The 22,166-nt window shown below is 48.7% G+C and overlaps 10 protein-coding genes across 10 annotated transcripts; 4 read left to right on the top strand and 6 right to left on the bottom strand.

The window, feature by feature from the left end:
- Positions 1 to 819: 819 nt before the first annotated feature.
- N7446_011313 (uncharacterized protein) lies at positions 820 to 2,217 on the bottom strand (the record flags this gene model as incomplete). Its single annotated transcript, XM_058520055.1, has 1 exon — positions 820 to 2,217. One exon carries the CDS (start codon positions 2,215 to 2,217, stop codon positions 820 to 822), a length of 1,398 nt encoding a protein of 465 aa, XP_058367579.1.
- A 364-nt stretch (positions 2,218 to 2,581) lies between these two features.
- On the bottom strand, positions 2,582 to 2,959 carry N7446_011312 (uncharacterized protein; the record flags this gene model as incomplete). Its single annotated transcript, XM_058520054.1, has 1 exon — positions 2,582 to 2,959. The coding sequence occupies one exon, from the start codon at positions 2,957 to 2,959 to the stop codon at positions 2,582 to 2,584; it is 378 nt and encodes a 125-aa protein (XP_058367578.1).
- Positions 2,960 to 7,279: 4,320 nt separating this feature from the next.
- On the bottom strand, positions 7,280 to 7,890 carry N7446_011311 (uncharacterized protein; the record flags this gene model as incomplete). Its single annotated transcript, XM_058520053.1, has 3 exons — positions 7,280 to 7,332; positions 7,408 to 7,737; positions 7,881 to 7,890. The coding sequence occupies 3 exons, from the start codon at positions 7,888 to 7,890 to the stop codon at positions 7,280 to 7,282; spliced, it is 393 nt and encodes a 130-aa protein (XP_058367577.1).
- A 263-nt stretch (positions 7,891 to 8,153) lies between these two features.
- Positions 8,154 to 9,120, top strand: N7446_011310 (uncharacterized protein; the record flags this gene model as incomplete). The annotated part of the gene is made up of 3 exons (XM_058520052.1): positions 8,154 to 8,216; positions 8,307 to 8,416; positions 8,472 to 9,120. The coding sequence occupies 3 exons, from the start codon at positions 8,154 to 8,156 to the stop codon at positions 9,118 to 9,120; spliced, it is 822 nt and encodes a 273-aa protein (XP_058367576.1).
- A 68-nt stretch (positions 9,121 to 9,188) lies between these two features.
- Positions 9,189 to 11,671, bottom strand: N7446_011309 (glutathione S-transferase family protein; the record flags this gene model as incomplete). The annotated part of the gene is made up of 7 exons (XM_058520051.1): positions 9,189 to 9,250; positions 9,308 to 9,653; positions 9,713 to 9,793; positions 9,851 to 10,028; positions 10,079 to 10,203; positions 10,362 to 10,938; positions 11,007 to 11,671. The coding sequence occupies 7 exons, from the start codon at positions 11,669 to 11,671 to the stop codon at positions 9,189 to 9,191; spliced, it is 2,034 nt and encodes a 677-aa protein (XP_058367575.1).
- A 220-nt stretch (positions 11,672 to 11,891) lies between these two features.
- On the bottom strand, positions 11,892 to 12,592 carry N7446_011308 (uncharacterized protein; the record flags this gene model as incomplete). Its single annotated transcript, XM_058520050.1, has 3 exons — positions 11,892 to 12,304; positions 12,396 to 12,513; positions 12,587 to 12,592. The coding sequence occupies 3 exons, from the start codon at positions 12,590 to 12,592 to the stop codon at positions 11,892 to 11,894; spliced, it is 537 nt and encodes a 178-aa protein (XP_058367574.1).
- Positions 12,593 to 12,930: 338 nt separating this feature from the next.
- On the bottom strand, positions 12,931 to 14,201 carry N7446_011307 (putative ATP binding protein; the record flags this gene model as incomplete). Its single annotated transcript, XM_058520049.1, has 2 exons — positions 12,931 to 14,099; positions 14,162 to 14,201. The coding sequence occupies 2 exons, from the start codon at positions 14,199 to 14,201 to the stop codon at positions 12,931 to 12,933; spliced, it is 1,209 nt and encodes a 402-aa protein (XP_058367573.1).
- Positions 14,202 to 14,436: 235 nt separating this feature from the next.
- N7446_011306 (putative cell cycle control protein (Cwf19)) lies at positions 14,437 to 16,695 on the top strand (the record flags this gene model as incomplete). Its single annotated transcript, XM_058520048.1, has 2 exons — positions 14,437 to 15,723; positions 15,774 to 16,695. 2 exons carry the CDS (start codon positions 14,437 to 14,439, stop codon positions 16,593 to 16,595), a joined length of 2,109 nt encoding a protein of 702 aa, XP_058367572.1. The 3' UTR covers positions 16,596 to 16,695.
- Positions 16,696 to 17,126: 431 nt separating this feature from the next.
- N7446_011305 (D-mandelate dehydrogenase-like dehydrogenase) lies at positions 17,127 to 18,350 on the top strand (the record flags this gene model as incomplete). Its single annotated transcript, XM_058520047.1, has 6 exons — positions 17,127 to 17,179; positions 17,236 to 17,450; positions 17,505 to 17,672; positions 17,720 to 17,913; positions 17,963 to 18,202; positions 18,252 to 18,350. The coding sequence occupies 6 exons, from the start codon at positions 17,127 to 17,129 to the stop codon at positions 18,348 to 18,350; spliced, it is 969 nt and encodes a 322-aa protein (XP_058367571.1).
- Positions 18,351 to 20,755: 2,405 nt separating this feature from the next.
- N7446_011304 (putative formin binding protein) lies at positions 20,756 to 21,691 on the top strand (the record flags this gene model as incomplete). Its single annotated transcript, XM_058520046.1, has 2 exons — positions 20,756 to 20,779; positions 20,831 to 21,691. The coding sequence occupies 2 exons, from the start codon at positions 20,756 to 20,758 to the stop codon at positions 21,689 to 21,691; spliced, it is 885 nt and encodes a 294-aa protein (XP_058367570.1).
- Positions 21,692 to 22,166: the final 475 nt, after the last annotated feature.

Here is a 22,166-nt window from a genome sequence, read left to right as displayed (position 1 = left end):
ATAGCAGTCATATCGTGTTCGCGAATCGCGTCGGGGACTCTGATGAAGAGAATCCTGCAATCTCAGGTGGGCAGCTGTGGCAAATCGCTTACGATGCGATCGCTGAAATGAGTAAGGATCGAGAGCAGTATGGCATGTCAGACAGGTCCGAGCCCGGAGCCATGGGAATCATTGCTTAGGGCAATGAAATCATCATATCCTCCTCTATGAAGGGAGCAAGCTCTTTTTCTTATGACTTTAATAATGGCGATACCCATGTTGGCAGAAGTCTAGAGATGTGCCAGATCCTCTTTGGAGATTGGGACCCGGAACGCATGTACCACAATAACAATGGCAATTGCGCAGAGCTGATGGGGTCGCATCTATACTATAAGCAAAACACAGTGAAGATGGCAGAGCAAAAAGCGAGGATTGGTACATTTGTTTACCAGGGAGTCAAGAACGGATGGGCGAAAACGGAACCATGTGGGCCGGACAAGGACCCGAACGCACCCAAGGTAAGGAAGGAATCGGATGTCATAGCGTGTACTTTCCAGGGTCTGACAAGGTTGCAGATTAGGTGGGGGTGCGATGTTTACATTGCTATTGAGGGCGTCAGAGTCCTGGATAATACCACGCCGTCAGCGCCCTACACGCGGGAAAACCTCGCAGGAGGCCCGGTCCAGCAAGATCAGATTCAAACATGCGGGGGGGATCCCATAGTGTTTTGGCGGCGGCCCGGATCTACAGTCCCAGACATAGTTTGATGTTTAATTGTGGCCGGAGAACATACCAGTGGCAGTAAGACAATGATCATAATTTGAGCTAGAATATTGACAGTCAACCGAACACCTCGATATATCCTTTCCCGGTTATTTGAATCTGAACCTCAAACTCCAAAGCTAAGTCTTCCAGTCCGTCTAACATCTCATCTTGCCAATCCTGTTTCTTGTCCTCCCCCGATAGACAAAAACCGCGGAGGCGAGGTGTGAATAGCCTCCAGTCTTGTAGCCATGATCGAACAACCCCCACTAAGTGAGAAGTATCGAGATCCCATTCCCATTCCTCCTGAAAACGTAGATCGTCGGTGATAGTCAGCCATTCAAGGCTTTTTGGGAGTGCTTCCCCGAGGTGCACCGTGTTTGAAGTCGATGGAGAAAACCCAAGCACAAATGGAAGCGGAATTTTGATTCTCTCCAACATATGAAGTGCGCTCAAATTGAACGAACCATTGAAATGGAGCGGTGGCCTGTAGAGATCACCAGGCCACCCACATGATCCTGCCTCAATAGTCAAGTCTGTCAAAGTATCTTGAATGTGATTTAGGTCCCTAGCGATTTGATCCAAATCGATAGTATCAGTGACGAAGTTATCTGCAATATCCGGGCGGTAAATCCAATACCATTTGAGCTTCCGAAGGCCTCGAGTAACTGACAATAGTTGACCGAGATGGCCCTCGCGCACCATGGTCAAGTCGAGCGATGTAAGTTTTGATGGATTTGGTGGACACTTCCCTGTCCACGTGAAGGAAGTGGGATTGTCGATGGAGAGGCTTAGCCGCTCAATTGATGGCAAGTAAAAGAAGGAAAGGACGCCCGCCGTGTTCCTGAAGTCCGTGTACCTACGGATATTAAAATCAAGATCGGGACATTGAGCTGATACGTCTTGAAGATGCGCAAACGATGAAATATGCCTATCCCGGGACTCAGACTCCTTGCAGAGAGCCGAGCAGAACATCATGCTCATCAGGCGACTCTCTCGGGTGAAATTTTTGCCCAGGTGGAGACATTTCAGCTTGGGAAGTTGAGATATTAAAAGCGTTGCAAATGCGTCCATCGACCCGGCTCGCAACTCTTGGATCCATTCTTCGGTATGTAGAACATGGATGCTTTCGATGTATTCCACTAGCTGATTCGTGAGATCTTCGCAGACTTGGAGTTTTGGACTCTTATATTTAGAGTTATGCCATTCGTAATCGTCGAAAGTGTCTCCGCCGAGGATCAGCTCCTGAACGAGACTGGTCACTTCGGGCTTCTGCATAATGCATTGCAAAAACTGGGCAATCGGTGGGGTCTGAGAGACCGTCCATGTCCATTCAATATGGGCGTAGAGAAATGGTTTCGCAAGAGTGCGAAAGTCCCTATTCGTAAGACTCACCGCCCAGAGATCGCTGGGTGATAGGCATGCAAATACCATACGCCAAATCTCTGCCGGGGTGGTGAGAGTAAGGGACGCCATTTAGACCTTCTTTCCCCTGCTGTCTCAAGGAGAATAAATGAGACGTACTGACAGGCGATGCTAAAGACCGGGTACGAGCAGGATGCAAGCTTGTGTGGACCCGAGGCCAGTATAAGTAGCCAGCCTACATCACAGCGAGGTAAGAACGCTTTTTTGCTGGTCTTCACAAAACAGACGAAAGACTGTTATTGAAAAGCCATTGAACCCCAACTTTATTAATTAATCCGTCTAATTTTAGATGACAACAGATGAGACTCAACCGAAAGCACGATAAATATCAAATTTACATGAGACGTTTGCGACATGAGGCTTTTGTTGAAGTTGACAATGTTGGCTAAGAGATGATGGCGCCTCTTTCCCTTTATCACTTCTTCTCTTGACACGAGACTTTAGCGTCCTGCAAGTTCACAACCTGTCCTTGTGCGAAGGACAGCCAAGTCTTTCTGGAGTTGAATCCCAAATCACCGTGGGGACATTCGATGGTACAGGCTGTGTTCTGCTTGAAAGCGACGAGCTGGCCGCTCGTGGCGTAGATTCCCCCGTGTTGGGAGAGTGCGGTGTTGCCCCAGAAAGAGCTGACGGGGTACTTTTTGCCGTCGACCGGGATACACTTGTTGGCGTTGGCTCCAGAATGATCGTTGGCGAGTTGGATGGTCACAGTTTGGACATTCGGGTCCCAATCGCCGAGGGCAGAAGCAATTGGAAGCAAGAACCCAAGGCAGAACAGGCCGGTATATCTCATCTTGAATGGGATATTGAGGAGGGGTTTGAAGATGGAAGTAAAAAGGATTTTTGTTCTGCGGTAGATGCGATTTGAGAGGTAAATTTTAGCCTCTTAAATAATGTCGACAAAAGCCAAGAGCCGCCGGTCTAAACGCACATCAAGGGGTTGCTACCAGGTCTAGACAGGTCTAGGTTGAATTTTCGCTTCATTAGAGCCCTGAAGTAGAGGATATAGAAGATTCTATGACATACATACTATCATGGTAATGGCACGCTGCAATACCACTGGGCATCCCAGATGCGGACTTGATTTTCCGAATAGCATGACCTAGCCTCATAGTTTTCGGATGACTAGATTGAAGACGTTCAGCAACTCATCGAATTCGTGTTCTCTTTATGTGATAACACGATCATTTAGTATGCACGAAGAAAATGTTGGTTGGCGGCGATTTCTGTTATAACGGCATAGTACATGGAAGCCCTATACGGGAGTGTGTTCACCGGTCAACTTCGCATTTGATTAGGCTAGTCTCCAGATCGTCAGTCCATGAGCCATTTCGGTTGAAACGTTTGAATAGTAGGTACAAAAGTATAGGACAACCTCAACAAGAAATTCTTTGTTAATGCGATACCTAACGATGTGACGGTGCCTGCAACGCGCTCCAGAGCGGTCGCTGATTGGCTGGTATTTTACCCGTCCAGACATTTTGGGCAGAACCGTGGGATTGTTCCGCCACCGCCCTGGACTTTCCACTAGACCTGTTCCTGACTTGCTAATGTAGACTCGGAGTCTCCCGTGCAATCTGCTCTGAATGATGAAATGATGTGATGTGCATCACCAGAACAGGTTTAGGTTCTGGCCATCTGCCGCAATGCTGGAGGAGATGAGCTAGGAAGTTTCCGAAAACGGCCGCATCCGTAGTACCGCGGAATACACGCGAGAGAACGATATCGTCCTGGGCGTACGTAGGTAGTATCTGATATAGTTGATCGAGGGAAGCTGTGCTAATTGTAATGGAGCTCTTCTAAGACGTACGTTTTGGCTCCCCTCCGCCTGTATTGGGGGGGGGGCGGGGATAAATACAAGCGGGTAATGGTGTCAATGGAAAACTTTAGATTGACTTCATTAGTGTAAAGTTCTGATGTTTGGTTACATATCAACGATGTATTCCCAGACAGCCATAATGCTAAAGAAAATTCCATGAGCAAAAGTTTCGAGAGTTCACCATTCATCACCTTTTCTATCAAAATGGACTATTCGAGGGTGATTGATCTCCCTTCCTCCGTAATAACTTTTCCCAAATTTCGCTCCATCCCTTTGGAATCCATCGCTTGGGTATTATAGTCAGCCCCGGGATAGAGATTTTCCCTAGGCGGTTAAACTTACTGGGACAAATCTGGACACCATCCATAGACATCCTGTTAGGAGAACAGACAGAGTCCCAAAAAGCATATACCACCTCCAATCTGGATTGTCTTTGAGCAAATCCACGTTCATGCCAAATAGACTCTGTTTACATTCATTAGTCGAGATTATGAAAAAAAATGTTGATCAGGCTTAGCTTCGTGAAACCTGACTCATAGAACATACGGAGGCAAACATCAGAGGAAGGAAAATGAACTAGGGAGGCAAAATGAGTTAGATAACGACATCTTTTATCTTTTCCCTACTGATTTTGATCTCGAACTTACTGTAATCCAACTAAGACGTTTGATACTGGCTGCCTCGTTTCTTGAGACCCAGGCAAGTTCCTGTTTACTTAGATATTGTTGTGGGAAAATGTTATATGCCATTGAACATACCATTTGCAATAGCTCCCGGACGGCCCGTTCCATGTCGTCCAAACTTTTAATGGCAGACGATTCAATGCCGTCAATAATTTCAGTGACCTTGCTTTGCTTTTCTTCCTTGAGATAATGGTCAGACTTGACCTCGCATCAGAGTCTATCAATATGTGATCGTAGACATTTCCGGACCGTCATCCGTATCGATGCATTGTTAGCAAGGTCATCAATAACTTCAGGGTTCCGGCCCTTTTGCGTCACTTGATTCGCTCGCTAGGATGTTCAAAATTTTTTTTGTGTAGCTTTAGCTTGCTTTTGGGAAGACTGAGCATCTCACCAGCCCGTCGATTCTCATGCTCGCAACCGAGCAAGCAGTTTTCCATTCGTTGTTTAGGTGCTTCAAAAATCGTCGAAAATGTCAAAATCCGAGCTAGAAATGCAGCCATCTGGAAGTATGCCGAAAGTTTGCTGAGAAACACATTGACTTTTTCTTTAGACTCCGGTCCTCTGATCCATGCGACACCCCATGGGTCCTGAACTGTTTTGCGGTTTGTAGAAGAGCTTTGGTTTTGGGAAGGGAAAGTAACTGATATGTAGTTTACCACGAGGCCCCGGTAATTCTTGCGGATGTATTGAATATATTCTGATTTGGCCATCTCAGAACTCATATCAACAACAGCATCGAACTGTCTCGGTGCATGAGACCATACTTTTTTTCTGCGCACAAATGCTAGAAGAAAATCAGAATCAGGAATCGAAATGCCAACGTCAAACTTACTATAATGCACGCTGCTCTTCACACGAGAGGAAGTCCCACTCAGGTTTGCGAATCAAGTCCCAGCCAAAGCCATGGCTTTTTGAAAGACTTTAACCCAATATGTATCCTGTTTTCCAACTTCAAACCAGTCACTTGACTGCACGAATTGAAGTTTCGACACTGATCTGAGTAGCCGTTTCGCAATTTCCTCATGCTTTTGTTGCAAAGCATATTGTAGAGGTGCTCTGCCGGTACGGTCCTTTGAGTTCAGACCTACTCTGTTCTCTATCAAGATATCCACAATCTTGTCGTTTCCTTGATAACAGGCAAGGTGTAAAGGCTTCGTTCCTTTGGGGTCGCATCTCTCCGTAATCCAGGAATCACCCGTCTCGCCCTAGGAAAAAGCCGTTTTGACAGTGTTTAACATTCGCTCTTCTCCGAGTTCTCTTTCATAGACTTTTGAATGCCGAATCACGTAGCTCAATGAAAAATCATCCTTCTTCTGATCTATCATCAATCGCACCAAAGATTCGTGGTGCTTCTCCGCTGCCCAGATCAATGGAATTCTTGCAAAAGTCCCCGCGGTTTTATCACACTGATTCGGGTCGACATCCTATTCACGTGCCTGGTGTAAGTACAGTAATGAAATTTGAAGACAAGCAGGCAGGATCCTGATTTATTGCGTCTATCAATGACAGGTCAGATAATAAGTCGGTGGGACTGACGTGGGTTTAAGGCTGCGGCGCTAATACAGTAGCCCGAGGGTTTAGTTCACAGCCAAGGCCAATGCTCTCAAAAGCACCCAGGACGTCTTACTATATTTAACAACCTAAGCCATAATGCGACATACTAAAGGATTTGCCAACCACCATATAGCGAAAACATCAAGTACAAGGAAGCAATAGGGCGATTGGATGGGGATGGGTGGGCCATGAGTCCTTGTTGACGAATGCAGATGTAAAAGTGAAGCATTTGATGAGATCAACGTGATAGAGTGAGCGGGTCCCAAATATTTCAGAATGTGGTTTTGAATTAGAACAGGTTCTCCGGATGGTTTACTTGTTGCAACCAGCAGTCTTTCCCTTGTATTCGCAATGAGCATTCATAGATTAGCGTCGCTTTACGGAGCTCATCAAGGACGAGATATATACCAAAGCAATCTACAGGGTAAACAGAGAGCTTTCTCCCATTCAAAGAATACGAATTCACGTGTAAACAAACAGCTACGTCAGAAAATCAACAATAAACGATAACACTACCATAGAACCCGTAAACTACAGGCTATAGCAATGTCGAGAGACAATAAATAAACCGCATCTCCATGAAGCCGCCCCGTCCGTAAGTACTCTAGACGAGCACAATACAGACACCTCCAAGAAAATAACAAATAAAAGTGGAGTAAGGCGAGGTGATGCAGCCAGAGAAGCTCCCATATCAATCTTGGAATCCAGCAAATGCGCCTATACCACGAATCCTCGCCCCACAAGGAGAGAGGGGCATAGACACTCTTCATGACTTGTCATGAAGTCATGAAGCAAGCCACGAAGCGCGAATTCCGCACAACTACAAGGTGGAAAAGGAAGAGAAAGAAGAAGAAAGGAAGAAGGGGAAGTGAGAGTATTTATAGGAAGAGCGTTTGCTTCGACCCAGTCGTGTCTCCTACCGAAAATGGCGGGAGCCAACGACTGCTGCTCAGCACAAGAAAGGATCAAAAGAAAAGAATTCTCGAGTCGTATCTCATTATTCGTCATATGCTACCGCCAGCAAAAGGCAAAAGTCGACGCAGGTATGCCCCCATCACAGCAACTTCTCTTGCAAGTCGCGCTCATCGAAAGGGTCCCCGAATTCATCTAAGCATCAAAAAGTCAGTACATATACTCCTCAACCTTCGAGGCTTTCAAAAGAAATGAGTCGTGTCCACGCACTTAATGTGAAATCCTTGTCAACAACAAACTCCAAAGCCCGATGGATATCCTCTTGAGCGCGCTTCGACTTCCAAGCCGCAATGCCCGAATCCCAATCCCCAGCCTTATCCGTAACTGAAGATTTGCGCGCCTCAGTTGAAGTCCGTACATCCGCAAGAGGAACGGTTGTGTGCTGTGTCTGCGAGCCGGGAGGGGAGAGCTCCGTTGCGCCGGCCGATGGAGCTTGGGCGATGCCGGTGGGCGTGCGGGCGCCGTTGCCGCCTTCGTGACCGCTGTGGAGGGAGTCGACTGACGATGTCATTTCGGAGTCTCCGTCTAAGTCTTTGGGGTCTGATGGGTGTTAATGATGGGAGGATGAAGGAGACGCGGGTACTGGGTGAAGGTCAAGAGGTAGGTGGGTATGGAGCTTCGCTATCGATATCGGGGCCCACTACGCCCTTCTCCTTTTAGTAGGGAGGAAATGGGGGACTTACCCAAAGCCATGAGGAACAAATAGAGGGAGATATCTAGAGGTGTCGTATGGAGTGTAGTTGGAGATCTGTATGTGGGCGGAGATGTTGAAGACAGGCGGTGGCCCCGAGAGTTGTGAATTTTCTTCTTTCCTTAACATTCTTTATAAACTGAACATACAATTATCGTCGCCTTTGGATATTCACTTGTTTACTCTTTTCATTCAGAATTTCTCTGTGTCATTCTTCGTCTTTTCTACCCTGAGCTTTTCGGCTTAACTGTGCTGTCCGTGTGCAATGAGCGCAAACTCCGGTTATGTTCCCGATGCCTGGGAGGATTCGTGGGAAACCCAAGTCGACGTATGTGATTGTGTGCAACTCACCAGCACTCGCCTGTCGAGGTTCACGACTCGCAATCCAGAAATGACATACTGATGGCTACTCCAACAGAAACTAGACTCGACGTCTACCCCGCCAGAGAAGAAAGTCTCGTCAAAGGTCACCAAGGCGCAACGCAGAGCGCAACAAGCAGAGTTCAATCGCCAACTATGGGCCGAAGCGTATGAACCCCTTACAACCCATTTCTCCACTTCCATCAGCTAACCAAAACCACAGCGAATCCCCCGAAACATTCCACTTCGTCGAAGCTCGCGCCGAGGTACCTCTCAAGCAGGACTTTAAGCCGGCCGTCACACTACTCAGCCGGAAACCACAGCTAGTTACAAGGCAAACATCCTCAAGCGGAGTCAACGCCGCAGCAGCTGGAATCAATCAGCTCGGATTAGACAGCGACGACGACTCCAACGACGAAGCCAGGCCGCCCGAGCCAACACCCGAAGAGCGCCAGGCCATCGCGCTCAAGAACCGGGAAGAGAAGCAACGCAAGTACGAAGAAGTCCGCGAACGGCTCTTTGGAAGTTCCTCTGCTACTGTCTCTGGCAACTCGTCGCCGGGGAGTACGACCCCGCCTCGTCAGAACCATTCCGGCGAGGCGAGAGGGAGGGGCAAGGGGCGTGGTAGTGGGAGGGATCTTCGCGAGAAGAGGGATTCCTCGTCTGCTTCTAGCAAGTCTTCTAGGCATCTCTATGACCCGTCTAGTCCCGGTAAATCTAACGCTTCCTTCTCACGGGGAGGAGGCCGGCCGCAGGTTGAGCGGTCTGGCTCTGATACGCCCCCGCAGCAACCCCTGCGCGCTCCTCGAGGCCCAGATGCTAGTGGAAGGGGTGGATTCAAATTTGGCAACAGAGGTGCTCGAACTGGCTAATGTACTTTTTCGTCACTATTATTGTCTAGTCTTGTTCACACAATGTCTCGGACACATCCCACCCGGACTCAGGGAAGACCTTCTCCTGAGTTGATCGCATTCGCGACCTGTGATGTGTTCGGGCGGTTCTCTGAGGGAGAGTCAGCAAGATGGCAAGGGATGTCAAAGAGGCGCGGGATCTACTCACGGGCATAGCGCTGGTAACTGTCGAGGTACAGCTCATCGGTGCTAGTTGTCGCCTGGACATGCTGATCGTTTTCAATTGCATCCACCCAAGCCGCTAATCTACTTCCCTCTTCGGCATCTGGCCAGTCGCGGTATGGTTTCAGGACTCTTTTCAGCCGGATTATCCATGGCGCAGCTTGGACATCTACAAGATTCATTTGCGCGCCCATGAAAAATGGTCCTTTGGGATGTGCCGCTTCCAGCAACTGGTCGATTGAAGTTCGCAGATCTTGCGCCTTTTGGATCTGTGTCTGCTGGTTCTGCTCCTGCAGAACGCGGTAGAAATTCGCCACAATATGCCGATTGATCTGGGGTTATCAGTAATGGAACCATCGAAACAAATATCCATGGATGGCTGTCTACTCACATGGTCTGCCCACAGTCGGCAGTGAGCACGCAGCTTCGCATCTCGCGGTAGCAATGCAGTTCCAGTGTTCAAATCCTCGAGCTGTGATAATATAATCAGTGAGCTGATTGGTATTACGAGCTTTCAAGGGCTCCTCACATATTCCAACAACACGTTGCTTTCATAGCATCCCCAGTCATCATGTCGCAATGCTGGAACAAGTCCCCTTGGATTCACCTCCAGCAGGGAATCGGGCTTTTGATACGGGTCGACTTCAATATACTGATACGGGATACCTTTCAACTCCAATGCAATCCATACCCGCTGCACAAAGGGGCTTAAAGCAGAGTCAGTTATATCCACAAAGTAGTTGGTGGGAAACCTCACCAGAAACAACTTCCATAAAGCTTGAGTTTGGACTCGGCGGAGTGTTTGTCCACTGTCTCAGCGGCCAGGCCTGTCGCTTTTGTATGGTATGACTTTTGATCCCGGCCTGAGGACATGACGTGTTCCTATTTTATATGGTGTTAGAGCGGAAAACCGAAAGAATAGTCTCAAGATGAATGTTGCAGTGTAATTAATGTGTTACGCTGGTGTGGGGATATCATGGGAAGTCCAAGGCAGTGACGTAGCATGCGGGGAGCTCCAAGTCCCAACAAATCGAACATACCATTTTATTTCTCTTGTCCTTCGTTTCCCTATTCAGATATCGCTGAACACTATTCTTCTTGACGCGGTCGCTCTCCTCTAGTGTATGTCGATGACCACCAGTCACACCATCATTCTTCCCATTTGCGCCGTTACCATTCACTCGTTGGATAGTATAGTATCTCGCCCCTTTAGCACCTGGATGGTTTGGTGGAAGACTGTGACTCGGAGTGATCGTTTGAAATGCTTGACCACTGCTTTTTCTCGTAGATTCCGGGTTATCCAGAGCCCATGTGAATATACCAGGGACGGTGGTTGGAGCTGGAGGAGGTGGAGGAGTCGAGGTTACGGGCATAATATTCGTGTTTGACTCTGCTTGAGGAAAGTATTCCACGACTTTAATTTTGACATGGCAAAGATCTCGCTCTCTGGCCGTGCGTTTACGTTTCTTTTTGTCTGGGTTATCCGATTTGGGAGTACCAGGAGGCCGTCCTCTTAGTCGACAGTCCCAGTAATGAGAGACAAACGGTCTACTTTTGTAGCGTTGCGTTGAGCGATGCGAGTACACATTGTCAACGTGCGGAAAATAAGTCTGGAACCTGTGTAGCGAAATGTAAGTCAGTGATCAGTAGTATCATCCATACATCGCGCGCAGTGAAGACCATACTCCTCCTCGCTCAAGGTGATCATTTCATCAACGTTGAACAGCCTATTCCGCCAATACTCCAAGTTAGGAGGATCCGGGATAATCTTCATACCAGCTTCTTCCGAAGTTGTGCTGAAAGTCACCGGACCAATAGGCTCAGCATCTAGCGCGGTAAATTCCGGTTGAAACGGTTGAGACGGCGACTGGAGCATCGCCAGTCCATTATTCTGGGTCGGGTGCGCGATATTGGGATTCCCAATCGCAAGTCCGCTTTGCGACAGTGTCGTCGGCGGCATCATTTGTCCAGCAGCAGAGCCCTGCAAGACGCCTCGCATATGTGCTAGATGCGCGCTACCATCAATCCCATTGTTGAAGTCTCGCGATTGCTGTAAGCTGATCTGACCTGGGGCTCCGTCTTGTGGTTGCAGGTGTGGAGTAGCGCCGGCGCCGGCTCCATGTCGATCTACATGCGGTTGATGTTGTTGGGCTGACTGGGGTGTGCTTAGGAAATGATTGACCGCGCCGAGTTGCGGGCGGATGAAGGTGTGTTGGGTATGTGTCACGTTGGGATCGACACTGTCGGGTGGGCGGTACTGGAACGGTTCGAAGAGATTGGAGAGGCTCGAGTTGTTCATGGACATTGCCATTCGCGCAGCTATCTCATCCTTTGAGATGTGGAGCGGCATGCTGCTTTTGAGGTTGGAGGTTGCTCAGTTGCTGAGTGTGGGGGAAAAGCTCGGATCATTCCGTGCTGCTATAAGCATAAACACATCCGTATCAATTTCACTGCAACTTGCAACTTTCGACTTAAATACATTATTGCCTATCTGTTTAGTGCTATTCCACGTTCAATGCAAAGCCAAATATAGCCGAGAGCAATAGGTGGCACCAGGTGTCAATCTAAGCCTACAGCCCCTTCTTGCCTGCGTGTTTCTTCGCCGCTTCCGAGTTCTTGAAAGGGAATCCCGTCGTCCTCTTGTCCGCACCCGTTCGTCGACTAATCCTGCCATGACTACTAGCAAAGAGCATACACCACAGCCCAACAGCTGCAAGACCCGAAGACCCAGCCACGGCAACGGCAAAAGTGCCTTGTCCACCAGTAACATACCAAGTATAGGCGTAGAATGCAGACACGGCGTGGTACACAGATGTGACCATCAGAGTGGGCACAGCGTATGGTGCCTTGGGATCACCCTCGTCAGCTGCGACAGGGTCCTTGATATCGGAGGTTAAAGGAACTGAGCCGGTCAACATCACAGTCAAGACGGTAATTGTGAGAAGACTGAAGCCGAGGCACCGGGCGAAGTAGATCTCAATAGCTTATGGCGCAAAAGGTCAGCACGCTTCAAGAATAGCATGAGTGTATGTGACATATCATGGATATGGCTCGGAGAGTTCTGGGTCACGTACAGGAAGCGGGTCGAGTCTCGTCCAGTAGCATAGATACTATCATGCTTGGCCCAGCAATCAAGGGTAGGCTTTGAAGCGACAGCCATGCGGCCGTCGAGTATGTGTAGGCTTGAAACACCTTTTAGTCTTTAGCACCTGTTCATTCAACGACTGTATTGTATAGCCTTTGGGCTCTGGCAGTGGTAACTCACATCCATTTTGCACAGTTCGCTAATAGATTCGAGGGTTTTGAAGCTTAACAAGTTTTGGGTGAATATCAAGAAGAGAAGCTTTGCAAGGCTGAAGCATTATAGGTGAGTGACGTCAGTTCAAATAACCCGTTTAAATAGCCCGTTTGTCCTGTTTGCACACAGTTCGTTCTACCACTTTGAAAACAAGTAGGAAGACCAGGATATTTTTGACTGATGAGATATATAGAAATTGGTTTAAATGCAAGAAAAAGCGCCTCTAAGACCACAACGCCTTAAGACCAAAAGAGTCCATGGAGATCGATAACCCATTAAACATGACTTCTGTTTCGCAGGAGACTTATTGCTCACTGGCCCATTTGGCTCGCGCGCAGATATCTTGTGAAGCTGTTGTCCTGGTTTGAAGGGGCACTCTGTGCACCGGAAAGTGCTTCCTTGTAACGCTGGGAGAGACCCTCATCGTTGCCCGCATCAGCTCCCTCATAGTCTTCATAGTCACTATCAGCCTCGCCATCAGCCAAGCCGCGCTTGATGATATCGTCTTCATCATCTTCGGCCTCACTGACAGTCTCAGGCTCGTGGCTAGGACCTTTCTGTGCCCGTGCGCTAGATCCAGAGACGCTCATATCCTTCATTAGTTTTCCGAGTTCAAGCTCCCGCTGGGATTCTTTCTGCTCTTCCCGCTCCTTCTTCTTGCGCTCCAGCTCGGGTTTGTAATCACGCTCGAACTCCTGTCGCTTGGTTTCCACGGCCTCGAAGAACTCGTCGACACCGTCGCCGGTCATGGAGCTGACACCAACAACGCTCAAGTGGCGGTAGAACTCCTCCAGCATCAGACTCATGCTGTTCAGCAGAGATCCCATATATCCACTGCCAGAGCCGAAACCACCAGCACCACCTTCGGTTCCGAAGGCGCCTGCTTCTTCTTCCTGTCGCAAAGCCTGCTGGAATGCATCGAAGTCGGTCATCCATTCCTTGGCAAATTCAGCGTCCTTGACATCGGTCTTGTTGAAAACCAGGATCATGGGTAGCTTGGTCTTGTACAAGATACTGCATGCGTAAAGCATGTTGCTCATAAAGGTACTGGTAGAGCTGGCACGGGGTGTGTCGATGATATATGCGATGACTGTCGGGAATGATGATGCGAGAGTCTCGAGAAGAATACTACCCGAGGCACTCCAGACGAAAACTTCAATTTGGCCAGGGGTGTCGACCAGAATGTGTTCGATGGGCTTTGCGGAAGGGTTTTCGGGATTCGGAGCGGTGCGCTTTTCCAGGAGAGAGATGATTTGGTCGACCTTGGTGGCGAACAGGTTGAGGGAGGTCAAGATGCCTCCATTGGGGCCAAGGTTGTACTGTTTCATCACTTCCTTGTAGTTGATCGAATCCCGGATATCAATGTTGCTATCGAACGGCACTGAATGCACCGCGGGGTCGAGGTTGAGGACATATGGCACCGTATTCTTTTCGTGAAGATGGGAGTTAATTCTCTGCATAAAAGTCGTCTTTCCTGAGCCTGTTGCATCAAAAATGGTTAGAACTCTGCCGGTAAGTTGGTGATAAACGATTGCATCTAACCTGCCATGCCCACGCAGACCACGGACACCGGAGACGGCATGATGATGGTTTTAACGTAGAAAGACCTGATAAAAACTGTCAAGCTACAAAGTCTGTTGAAATGCAGGCCTGTGGTGGAAGTGTCGGAGATGCGCAAGTGAAGAACGATAAGCTCTTTTTTTTTGGCTGAAATCTTTTTGTCGCGGGGAAGATCTGCGCCTGGACCGCCCGGCACTTTAAACGTCATTCCAACTCAGCTTTTTGCTCAGGCTCCATCCCCTTTCCACACCACCACGATGACCTTGGAAGACTTTGAGAAGTCATTGGCCGAGGGGAAAGACCGGCAACACGAAAGAGTCGATCGAGAGCGACGCCATCGAGACGACCGCGATCGCGATCGCGACCGCAGCAAAGACCGCTCGAGGCACCACCGCTCTCACCGTTCAACCCATCACCGGCGGCATTCTTCAAGATCCCGGGAACGTGGCAGCGAGCGAGACCGTGAGTCGCGCCACCGCGACGATGATGGCCATCGGCACAAGCGTTCGCGTCACTCTACCGACCAAGGCGAGGAGCACGATCACAAACGTCGACACCGACACGAGGAAGGAGAGCCTTCCGCTGCCAAATCGGTGATCCAAGAGGAGCCTACTAGCTTAAAGCGAGATTCCTGGATGGAAGCTCCTTCCTCCCTTGACGTTGAATACGTCCATCGACCCGACCATACGCAGAAGGAGGAGGACAAACCGAAAATGCTCGCGGCAGACTATGAGTTGAAGATCCACAACAAAGAGCTCAATCATCATCTACGAGATCTCAGGGATGGAAAAACGGTTGAGGATATAGAGGACGAGCCTGCCCAGCATGAGGTCGACTACACTTTTGGAGACTCGGGCTCCCAATGGAGGATGATGAAGCTTAAAGGAGTGTACAGAGAGGCCGAGGAAAGCGGCCGGTCTGTGGATGAGATTGCTGCCGAGCGATTTGGGGATCTCAGGTCATTCGACGACGCCCGTGAAGAGGAAACCGAGATTGAACGTCGAAAAACATACGGCAATTCTTACGTGGGCAAGGAGAAGCCTAGCGGGGAGCTTTTCCAAGAGAGGAAACTTCAAAATGATGTCAAACGAGGCCCGCTTGAGCATGTACGTGATCCTGAGCAAGAATTCCAAGCCGAGGGCCAAGGCAAGAAAATGGATACTGTGCCTCCTCCAAATACCACCAGGCCCCTTGATATGACAGCATTGAACCGCATGAAAGCTCAGATGATGAAGGCGAAGCTCAAGGGTGGTTCAGATGCCGCTGAGCTTGAAGAAAAATACAATGCTGCGGCGGCGGCGATGTCGAATCGCAAAGAATCTGATGTTGTGGTTCTTGGTGTTATGGAGAACCGAATGCTGGCGGGCTCAAGGAATGAGGTCAAGTCTATCGATACCAAGAGAGGCCGCGAAAGAGGCCAGGTGGAAGCAAATGAAGACATGAGTATCGAAGATATGGTTCGTGAAGAGCGCAAGACCCGTGGTCAACCCGGCGGAGAGGGACAACGGTTGGCAGAGCGAATCGGCCGTGATGCTAAGTTCGAGGTATGTCTTACTCCTTCTCTTTGCGCCTATCATAACTAACACAACTGTAGAATGACTTAGAGTACATGGACGACAATGCGTCCAAGCTCGCCAAACGAATGCATCGATCTGAAATCGATCTCAAAAACACGACGATTAATGATTTCCACAAGATGAACCGGATCTTGGATAACTGCCCACTTTGTCACAATGAAGATAAGGGCACACCCCCCGTTGCCCCAGTGGTGTCCCTTGCGACAAGAGTGTTCCTCACACTCCCCACTGAACCCGAGATCAGCGAAGGCGGTGCTACCATCGTGCCAATTCAGCATCGCACTAACTTAATGGAGTGTGATGACGACGAGTGGGAAGAAATTCGCAACTTCATGAAGAGTCTCACGCGCATGTACCACGACCAAGGGCGAGATGTGATTTTCTACGAGAACGCAGCCCAGCCGCAACGCAAACGACACGCATCTATGGAAGTGGTGCCATTGCCCTACAGCCTTGGAGAGACATCTCCCGCGTTCTTCAAAGAGGCAATCCTCAGCGCAGAGTCAGAGTGGTCGCAGCATCGCAAGCTCATTGATACTCTGGCCAAATCAAAGCAAGGATTAGGTCGGTCCGCCTTTCGCCGAACCTTGGTTAAGGAGATGCCATATTTCCACGTCTGGTTCGAACTCGATGGTGGCCTGGGTCATATTGTGGAGGACGATTCTCGCTGGCCTCGTGGTGATCTCTTTGCTCGTGAGATTATCGGTGGTATGTTAGATGTTGCGCCGGACGTCATCAAGCGGCAGGGACGCTGGAACCGCGGTGACCGCCGAGTTGATGGGTTCAGGAAGCGATGGAGGAAGTTTGACTGGACTCGTGTTCTGGTTGAAGGGTCTTGAAGTTGTTTGGCTCTATCTGTATACCATTTCATTCAAATCTATATCTAGCCCTACTGAGCCCCCAAAGCGCTCTCAAATTGGATTCACAATATACTCTGCATGACACCCTACAGAACTTCTTTAGAAATTCCTTGGTTCTTCGGGCGACTTTCCGAAATCTTCTCTTGAGGTTCGGCGGGGAAAGCCGATAAGTCTGGCGGGGGACGCTTCTCGGCCGATGTTACAATATGACTCTTATCTATGCTTCCTTCGCGTTCTATGACTATTTCCTCGGAGTGAATTTCATCTCTCGTACATTGGGATTTATCCCCTCAACAACACAGTTGGCTGGCCAAACGAGCATCACTTGCATAATCTCCCGGTGAGTTCGAACATGTCAACGGAAGGCGCCTCGGCGTAGCTCCATCCGAAGTTGTGTTATTGGATAGTTGGGAAGCAGGCTGGATAACAGTGAAACGGAAATAACTTATATCATCCCAAATCTTCGATTGACTGATCACCTTCTTGGATACAGAACCAAGCATAATCAAAATGAGCCCAACCAGTGCTAAGCCCAAGGTCCTCCTCCTTGGAAGTATTAGCCAGTATGTCTGCCCCTGTCTCGCCTGAGATTGCCAATTCACTGCTAACCCGGGAACAGTGCTTCAACAGCCTGGAGCGCATTGGGTGAACTAGCAGAGCTAATCGAGCCAACAGCAACCAACCGAGCGGAGTTCATCCAAGAATGCAAAGACGGAAAACTAGACGGTGTTGTCGCGATCTATCGGACAATCTTCTCTACAAGCATTACAGGGCTTGTTGATGAAGAACTTGTGAATATAATGCCAAGCTCGCTCAAATATATTGCGCACTGTGGTACGTCTTCCCTATGCGAATATTGAAGGACAATCCGGGCTGATCTCTCTATAGGAGCGGGATATGACCAGATCGATGTCCATGCATGCAGCGCACGCAGCCCTCAAATCCGGGTTTCCAACGTCCCAACCGCAGTGGATGATGCCACCGCCGATGTAAACATGTTTTTGATCCTGGGCGCACTACGCAACTTCAACACGGGTATGAATGCTCTTCGCCAGGGTAAATGGCGTGGTCACCCTGCACCACCCTCGGCCATGATCCCAAAGGCAAAGTCCTTGGCATTTTGGGAATGGGTGGCATTGGACGTAACCTGAAGAAGAAGGCCGAGGCATTCGGGATGAAGGTTATTTATCACAATCGCCGCAAATTGAGCGACGAATTGTCTGGTGGGGCTGAGTATGTGCCGTTTAATGTGCTCTTATCTACCAGTGACGTGATCAGTTTGAATCTGCCATTGAACGTAAGTTGTTGTCGAAGTGACTCAGATGCATGGTGCTGACGACCCGAAGAAAAACACACGCCATATTATCAGCAAAGCCGAATTTGCCAAGATGAAAGACGGTGTTGTTGTTGTTAACACTGCTCGTGGAGCTGTCATGGATGAAGCTGCTCTGGTTGAATCCCTTGATAGTGGCAAGGTGTTTTCAGCTGGTCTCGATGTCTTCGAAGAGGAGCCCACGATTCATCCCGGCTTGCTTAGCAACCAGAATGTGATGCTGGTGCCTCATATGGGTACTTGGACTAGTGAGGTGAGTTTTGAATGTTTCGGTGATATTGTCATAAAGCTAACTATGTCAGACTATCCTCGCTATGGAAGAGTGGGCTATTGAAAATATCAGCATGGCTCTTCAGGTTGGAAAGCTGAAGAGCCCGGTTCCAGAACAAGCTGATCTATAGATACTATGGCGGTGCGAAAGGTCAGATATTTCAATGTTTATTCGTTCAAGACATAGATACAGTAAGAGACAAGCAATAAGGGTACCGTCAGCAGAAATGCTCCCTCTTTTTTTGGTACTAAAAGCTAGAGTCAACCCAGGAATCTTGCCCGGAAAATGGTTGTGTATGGAAATATGACTCTGTTCCAGTTAGATTAAAGGAAGCAATGCGACAAAAGAAGAGAATTTGTGTTGAGCTTTTGTAGAGGTTTAGGGCTAACGTAATTCACTACCGAGCTGGACACACTACCGAGCTGGACACCCCACCCAAAACGCGTCAATTAATTAGACCTTCCTTCTTTAACCACCTACCATGCCACCAATTCGTACTCAATCCTCTCAAAAACGAGAAGAGCAAGAGGGTAGGATCTTACTAGCTATCTAGGCTATTAAGAATCAAACTATCTCGTCTGTTCGTGAAGCAGCGCGCCAATTTAACGTACCGAATTCAACTCTCGCTACACGCCTTAATGGGGTTCAAAACCGCGCGATTTATCGCGCTAATTCCTATAAATTGACCGAAATTGAAGAGGAATCACTTCAAAAATGGATTCTCTCTATGGATTCTCGCGGTGCAGCCCCTAGACCTTCTACCGTACGAGAAATAGCGGATCTATTACTCGCGGCGCGTGGATCTACCCCCGTTCTTTCGGTCGGCGAGAATTGGGTTACAAAATTCGTTAAAAGGCATCCTCTCCTTTCCTCCCGATTCTCAAAACGGTACAATTTCGAGCGTGCGTAATACGAAGACCCGAAGACTATTACAGATTGGTTTTCTCTCGTCTAAAAGACTATACTTCAATATAGTATCGACCCCGACGATATCTATAACTTCGACGAGACTAGTTTCGTAATAGGCTTAGTTACAACCGCGAAGGTGATCATAAGAAGGGAATACTACGGTCGGCGAGCACTTTTGTAACCTAGAAATCGCGAGTGGGTTACCGCAATTAAGTGTATAAATTCCTCGGGATACGCGCTTCCTCCGTGCGTGATCTTTAAGGGCAAAGTCTACGTCGAATCTTAGTTCGATAGCCTTCCGGACGACTAGCGCTTCGAGGTTAGTCCGAAAGGGTGGACTTCTAATGAAATTAGCCTTCGTTAGCTCGAAAAGCTCTTTATTCCGTCTACTTCTTCGCGTACGAAGGGGAAGTATAGACTTTTGATACTCGACGGCCACGGAAGTCATTTAACCGCGGAGTTCGATCAAATTTGCGAAAAGAACGATATTATCGCAATTTGTATGCCTCCGCATTCGTCTTACCTTTTATAGCCTCTCGATATCGGCTGTTTTGCGGTCTTAAAGCGCTCTTATAGTCGGCTTATCAAGACAAAAATGCGTGTTAGAATCAACTATATTGATAAGCTAGACTTCCTCGAAGCCTACCCGTCCGCGCGAACTGAGGCATTTAAATCGGAGACTATTAAGAATAGCTTCGCCGCCGCCGGTTTAATACCTTTTAATCCCGATCGAGTGACCTTAAAGCTTAATATTTGCCTTCGAACCCCGACACCCCCTCGAGCCGAGGAAGCGCGTAGGAGCCAAAAACGCCTTCGAACGACGTCTAATTACAAAAACAAGCTTCCCCAATTAAAGCTTTACTAAGACAGCGCTCAAAAAGCCCACCGAGCCCGCTTAACTCCGCGATAAATCAGGTTTTAAAGGCCTACCAAATCACAATACATTCGATAGCTTTGCTCGAGAGAGAAGTTAGCGAATTGCGCGCTGAAAACGAGAAGAAGAAGCGAAAAAGAACTCGGTCTACAAGGCAAATACCTCTCGAAGAAGGCCTCTCAGTTTTAGAGGCCTCTACATTAACAATGCAGCCGGAGCAAGCAATTATAGCACCAATACCACGCTAGGCAAGACCGCCTCCGGCACCTTTACAGCCGCGTACGAGGGCCTTACCGAAGTGTGGAGCATGTGGAAATAAAGGTCATAAGAGAAATGCATGTCCTAATAGACCTCGAGTTTAGCTAATTGAATTTAATGGCGTTTTGGTTAAGATAAATGCATTTAAAATTGATAGGTTAGGTGGGGTGTCCAGCTCGGTAGTGTGTCCAGCTCGGTAGTGAATTACGTTAGTTAGTACACCTCGGGAGCTAGAAGAGAGATATACATAGCGTGATATGATCACTAGATGGGTGCCTCTCGCGCATCATAGAGATTCTAAAAGCCAACTAGCTCTCACGCGAGCTTTAACAACCTAAAATAAGTGATAGGAGGTGGAAACGTTGTAGTTAAATAGTCCAAGGACTTGATGGCCTAAGTAGGCACGAAATTCCCTTTTTGAGACTAGACCGAGAACTTCCCATCTTATCAGACGTCACTCCAACTTCTCTCTTCACCTTCCCCAACATTCCGCCATGGCTGAACATTGGAAATCAGCAGTGAGTTTAATTCCCTAACTGTCTCATTGACCTTTGCTAATCAGTCCGCAGCCGCGCTACTGGTGCAAGCAGTGTAAGATCTTCATTCGCGACACACCCTTCGAAAAGACCCAACACGAAGCAAGCCCCAAACATCAAGGCAGCCTCAAGCGCTTCCTCAGACAAATCCACAAAGACAATGAACAACAACAGAGAGATTCACAACGCGCGAAAAGCGAGGTTGAGCGATTACGACAGGCCGTCGGCGGCGGGTCCGTGTCGGACAAGGACGCCGCACCGCCATGGAAACGAAACACGCAGCCAGCCCCAAAGCCCGCAGAACGCCCCGCTACATTAGAAGAGCGAAAGAAACAGATTGCACAGCTTGCAGAAATGGGAGTTGCTGTTCCTGAAGAATTCCGCCGTGATATGGCCTTGGCCGGAGATTGGCAGACCATATCCGAGACAAAGATCGAAGCCACGCAGGGAATCGATGGCCCCACAAAGTCAGTTGGAGTGCGGAAGCGCAAACACGAAGGTGAGGAAGAGGAGGACGACGAACATGCCCCAGAACCAATCGTGAACAAGGGCTGGGGCTCGAGGATGAAGCAATACCCCGGCGCGAAGGATGACGAGGACCTGGACGACCTGCTCGCATCCACTAAAGACATCAGGAGAACGAAAACTTTTACGCCAAAAGTTGAACTCGAAGGACAGGAAACTACCACCGAGGAAGCCGATGCTACTGCTAAGTCTACCGCTAAGAAGGAAGACGAGCCTATCAAGCCGGAGACTCAAGAGACCACCACAACCGAGGTCAAGACCGAAGAACCTGCGCAGGTTGCAGAGCCGGCCGAAGAGAAACCACAGAACGAAGACGCTACACCCGGAGTTGTTTTCAAGAAGCGCAAGCCTAAAACAATGAGAAAATGATGGCCTCTGAAGAGGATGAGATTTTCGAAAATCACACTTGTCAAGTTTACAAGCCCGTGTATGCCCACGCCCTTGATCATCAAAACCATGGAGTTTGGATCATGTACATTGATTTATAACCCCGCAGTTCTGCAACTGGTTTCAAGCACCAGACAAAGCAGGACTGACGAATGAGTCGTTGCTGCTAGCAGATTGGAATGAAGCCACAGAATGATTGAGATGGCACCCCTGGCAGCAATCTTATGATCTACAGCCTAAACGATCGCTCGGGGTCATCCTTCAAGACCATCTGTTGTAGCCGGTGTGAATCTGGTTTGAACAACACTTTCTTCTAGCGAAGAAGAGATTACCTGAACGAATGAACCATTGATTCTGTGACATTGTATCAACATCGTGATCTTGAGGTACAATACACAGCTTCCATAGATCAAACGGACAGCAGAATAGCAGGGCAATACTTTAAAATGCTAGCTGA

Source organism: Penicillium canescens, assembly GCF_028828765.1.
Source record: "Penicillium canescens strain IBT 15451 chromosome Unknown utg000008l_segment0_segment0, whole genome shotgun sequence".
NCBI classification, from domain to species: domain Eukaryota; kingdom Fungi; phylum Ascomycota; class Eurotiomycetes; order Eurotiales; family Aspergillaceae; genus Penicillium; species Penicillium canescens.
The sequence above is the reverse complement of the archived record's forward strand: the minus strand, read 5'-3'. Positions and strand labels throughout refer to the sequence as shown.